The 3,664-nt window shown below is 36.2% G+C and overlaps 1 protein-coding gene and 1 long non-coding RNA gene across 3 annotated transcripts in view; both read left to right on the top strand.

The window, feature by feature from the left end:
- LOC119637138 overlaps window positions 1–374 on the top strand; it is a 41,762-nt gene extending 41,388 nt beyond the window's left edge. The window contains exon 2 of the long non-coding RNA XR_005247221.1: window positions 274–374. This is a non-coding gene — a long non-coding RNA (uncharacterized LOC119637138). The remainder of the gene's footprint in view (window positions 1–273) is intronic.
- Window positions 375–403: 29 nt separating this feature from the next.
- LOC119637136 (protein Tob1) lies at window positions 404–3,619 on the top strand. 2 transcript variants are annotated; one of them, XM_038032980.1, is made up of 4 exons: window positions 404–633; window positions 701–877; window positions 969–1,321; window positions 2,304–3,619. In XM_038032980.1, the coding sequence occupies exons 1-4, from the start codon at window positions 481–483 to the stop codon at window positions 3,235–3,237; spliced, it is 1,617 nt and encodes a 538-aa protein (XP_037888908.1). In that variant the 5' UTR covers window positions 404–480; the 3' UTR covers window positions 3,238–3,619. The 2 variants fall into 2 exon arrangements, with proteins under 2 accessions (XP_037888908.1, XP_037888907.1); XM_038032979.1 differs by having other exon boundaries at window positions 2,301–3,618.
- Window positions 3,620–3,664: the final 45 nt, after the last annotated feature.

The raw sequence follows: 3,664 nt of genomic DNA, 5'->3' as shown, positions 1-3,664 counted from the left end.
AAAAAAAAAAAGAATAAAACACAACAAAACCAAAATACGATAAAAAAAAAGCTATATATATACATATATATATATGCATATATATATATATATATATATATATATACAACCATCAAGAACAACAACACAAAAACAACACATACACTATACAATTTATACGCTACGCTTATTAAATTTTAACTATTTACATCATCTCTTCATTATCGCTCATTGAAAAGTTACAGCAACAACAATAATAATAATAATAATAATAATAATAATAATAATAAATAGAAGCCCTTGATACCAGATAAGCTGATATTAATAAGGAAAAGTAAATACAAAGTATTCTCACATATAAATAATTAAAAGCAAGAAGACAAAAAAAAAAAAAAGAAGAAGAAAACATTTCACAACCAGAACAAGATAAAAGAAATAATAATAACAACACCAACAACAATAACAGCAACGGCAACAACAATTCATACCAACAACGACAACATGCATCTTGAAATTCAAGTCGCATTAAATTTCGTTATATCGTACCTCTACAATAAACTGCCACGAAGACGTGTCAATATATTTGGTGAGGAACTGGAAAAGGCATTGAAGGATAAATTTCAAGGTCACTGGTATCCGGATAAACCGGTTAAGGTAAATTCGATTTTCGCCCAACATTCTAAGCACTGCTCAGAAGATATTTTTTTTTTTATTTTTTTAGGGTTCAGCATTTCGTTGCTTAAAGACCGGTGACCCCATCGATTCGGTATTAGAGCGCGCCGCTCGCGAGAGTGGTGTACCCATAACTGATATATTAGAAAATCTTCCGAATGAATTGTCAGTTTGGGTCGATCCAGGAGAAGTCTCTTATCGTATAGGGGAAAAGGGTGCCGTCAAGGTAGGTACATCATGCCTAATCGACTAAAACGAAACTTTTCACAATAAAATATTTAATATTGTAATTTTATAAATTTTGGTTTATATTTTAGATTCTATACTCGGAGAATAGTGACAATCAAGAAGATAACACTTCTGCCGATCGTGAAGTTAATAAGACTTTTAATCCCGAAGCCCAATGCTTTCGTCCTATCGATGCTGTCAATACTAGCATGAATAATTTGAGCTTAAGCCCCAAAACGTCACCCTTGGCCGGCTCGTCACCTTTATCAGCCTCATCTAATTCGCCAACTTATAAGGGTAGTCCCAATCCAGCAGTTGCTGTTCTCAATGGTGGCTCATTTATGCAACGCTCACAAGCTCCACTAACTTTTACTACCGCCACATTTGCCCAAACTAAATTCGGTTCGACAAAATTAAAGACTAGCTCCAAAAGAGCCAACAGGTAAATAAGAAAAAATGCACTTCTGTATTTACGTGAAACCATCCTATATCCCTTGCGATGAAGAATTCATTAAAGACCCTACCGCAATTGTGGGAAAGTAATCATTCGGATCAGCTTCGAATCGGATATTTCGATTCCTGTTGGATATATAAGCTTCTAAAAAGCACTAAAAAAAAAAAAAAAAAATTTCTGGTGGCTACTTGTGATATCGAAAAACTTATACAGATACATATAAAATGGAATTTCACGCACCCGCACACATACACAACGAACTTCGATGTCAAATATTCTATTCTTTCACTTCGCAGCTACGTATCGCAAACATCTATAACTTTTTCGATTTCATGCGAAGATATGCAAACAGTATGACCCTTCTATTGTCCGGTCATATGGTTGGCTTTTCGTTTTATTTATAAAAGTTGCCTGCATTGGTTAATTTAAGAAAGCTTTTACGATAAATATCATTATTTTGTTCCAATGCTCCCTGGAGCTCAAACATACGACATTTCGGCGTCAATTCTTAAGCCAACACGATCCTATAGGCGCGCAAGTTTCTACGTAAAAGACTTGAGCTATAGACTTGAGCTAGACGATGGGGCGGCTGCATGGAAAGACGCTTTGCCTTTGAGTTCTCAAAAAATAGGTGCTCTGCCGTAGACTTAAAGCGCCCGCGTTGATTAAATCTCTTTTGAAAAAAAATGTTTGAAAACTTGCACATTTTAAGCGGACAGACACACACAAAAAAAAAAAAAAGAAGAAAAAAAAGAAATCTGAATAAAATTTTTTCCATAGAAATTTAGTCGACATATTATTCTCCCTTGTTCACTTCATGAATAGTCTACATTCGTTAGTCATTAACATCAAACAGCCATTCGAAGAACCTTAAAGGAGCATCTATGAAGATTTTATCAAAAACTTCCCTTTTACATGGTTTTAGTAAGATTTTAAAATTAAATAAATCTTTTGATGAATTTTTTAGCAGCTCCTATCGTATGTCGCCCACTGAATTTTCCAACTATATAAAACAGCGTGCGATGCAACAGCAGCAAATACATCATGGTCATGGTCCAACAGCATCTGTAGGACCAGCACCACAAGCACCCAGTCATTTTGGACCGATAGGTCCGGTATCACCGGCTCGTTCTTTATCACCCAATCCACTTTCACTTGGTTTGGGTCAAAACGGAGCAAATGATCCCTTTTACTTCCCAAATATGGCCATGAGCATGTATCCGCAATTTAATGGACATCACCGCAATATATTCGATACGCATTTCCATTCGGAAGCTAGCAACCCCGGTTTGTACGGCGGGCCCTTAAGTAACGGTCACGGTAAATTTAATAATTTTCTGGAACCACATGGCTTCTTCGGCTTAACCAATCATTTGCAAAGTCAACAACAGCAACAACAGCAACAACAGCAACAACAACAACAGCAGCATCCATCTCCAATACCAAACGTGAACGTCGGCACCAATGCGACTATAAGTAAATCATGTAATCCTAGTGAGAAACTTGGTAATAGCAATAACAAAGACATCACCAGTAACGGTACTAATGGCACAACCAGTGTAGTCAACAACAATAATACGGCCAATATAACCGTCACTGTCACTAGTGGCAGCGACGCTGATAGTACTCTCGCAGGCGTAGGCTCATTTGCCAACTCTATTGCAACAACTACCGAACGCCAAACCGCTGCTAATGCCGTCGCCGCTGTAGCAGCAGTCGCTGCAGCTACTAATACCAATAATAGCAACAGCAATTCTCAAGAGTCAAACTCCAATACAGCAACTACTGCTGTTGCTACTGCCGCTGCTGCAGCAACCACTTCAAACTCAAAACTAATTGATGGTCTCAATTCGTTCTATTCCAATAATACTGGCTCCTATCAACAATTATTGGTAGCCAATTAAAGACCATATAGGCATAATATATTTCTCTCAATCGCCTCGTCGCGCCGAGCAGAATCCTAAAAACACAAACCAAAAAAGAATCTTAAAAAGAAATATATATATGAAAAAAAATATAAAAAATTAAAACAAAAAGAAAAAAAAAAATTATAATAAAAATTAAAAAAAAACAAAACAACGGCAGAGGTACTACAACACATGCTCTATCAATCTAAGTAACCCTTTCTCTTTCTACCTTTCTCTTTTTCTCTTACCATGCAATTAGATAAAAGCTATCATTATAGAAATACGATGACAGGCATACTTACATAAACTAAAAAACACAAAAAAAAACTTTACATCAAAAAAAGAGGAGAGAATACAGAAAACAAAATAAAATACAGACACACACACACACACACACACACACACACACACACACACACACACA

Source organism: Glossina fuscipes, unplaced genomic scaffold, assembly GCF_014805625.2.
Source record: "Glossina fuscipes isolate IAEA_lab_2018 unplaced genomic scaffold, Yale_Gfus_2 43, whole genome shotgun sequence".
Taxonomy (NCBI): Eukaryota; Metazoa; Arthropoda; class Insecta; order Diptera; family Glossinidae; genus Glossina; species Glossina fuscipes.
This window is presented reverse-complemented; position numbering and strand designations above follow the sequence as displayed.

Bases quoted from the DNA above. Each gene is read 5' to 3' on its own strand.
- LOC119637136 (XM_038032979.1), top strand. From the start codon at position 481: ATGCATCTTGAAATTCAAGTCGCATTAAATTTCGTTATATCGTACCTC. The intron at 634-700 runs GTAAATTCGATT...TTATTTTTTTAG, and splicing joins ATCCGGATAAACCGGTTAAG to GGTTCAGCATTTCGTTGCTT. The intron at 878-968 runs GTAGGTACATCA...TTTATATTTTAG, and splicing joins GGGAAAAGGGTGCCGTCAAG to ATTCTATACTCGGAGAATAG.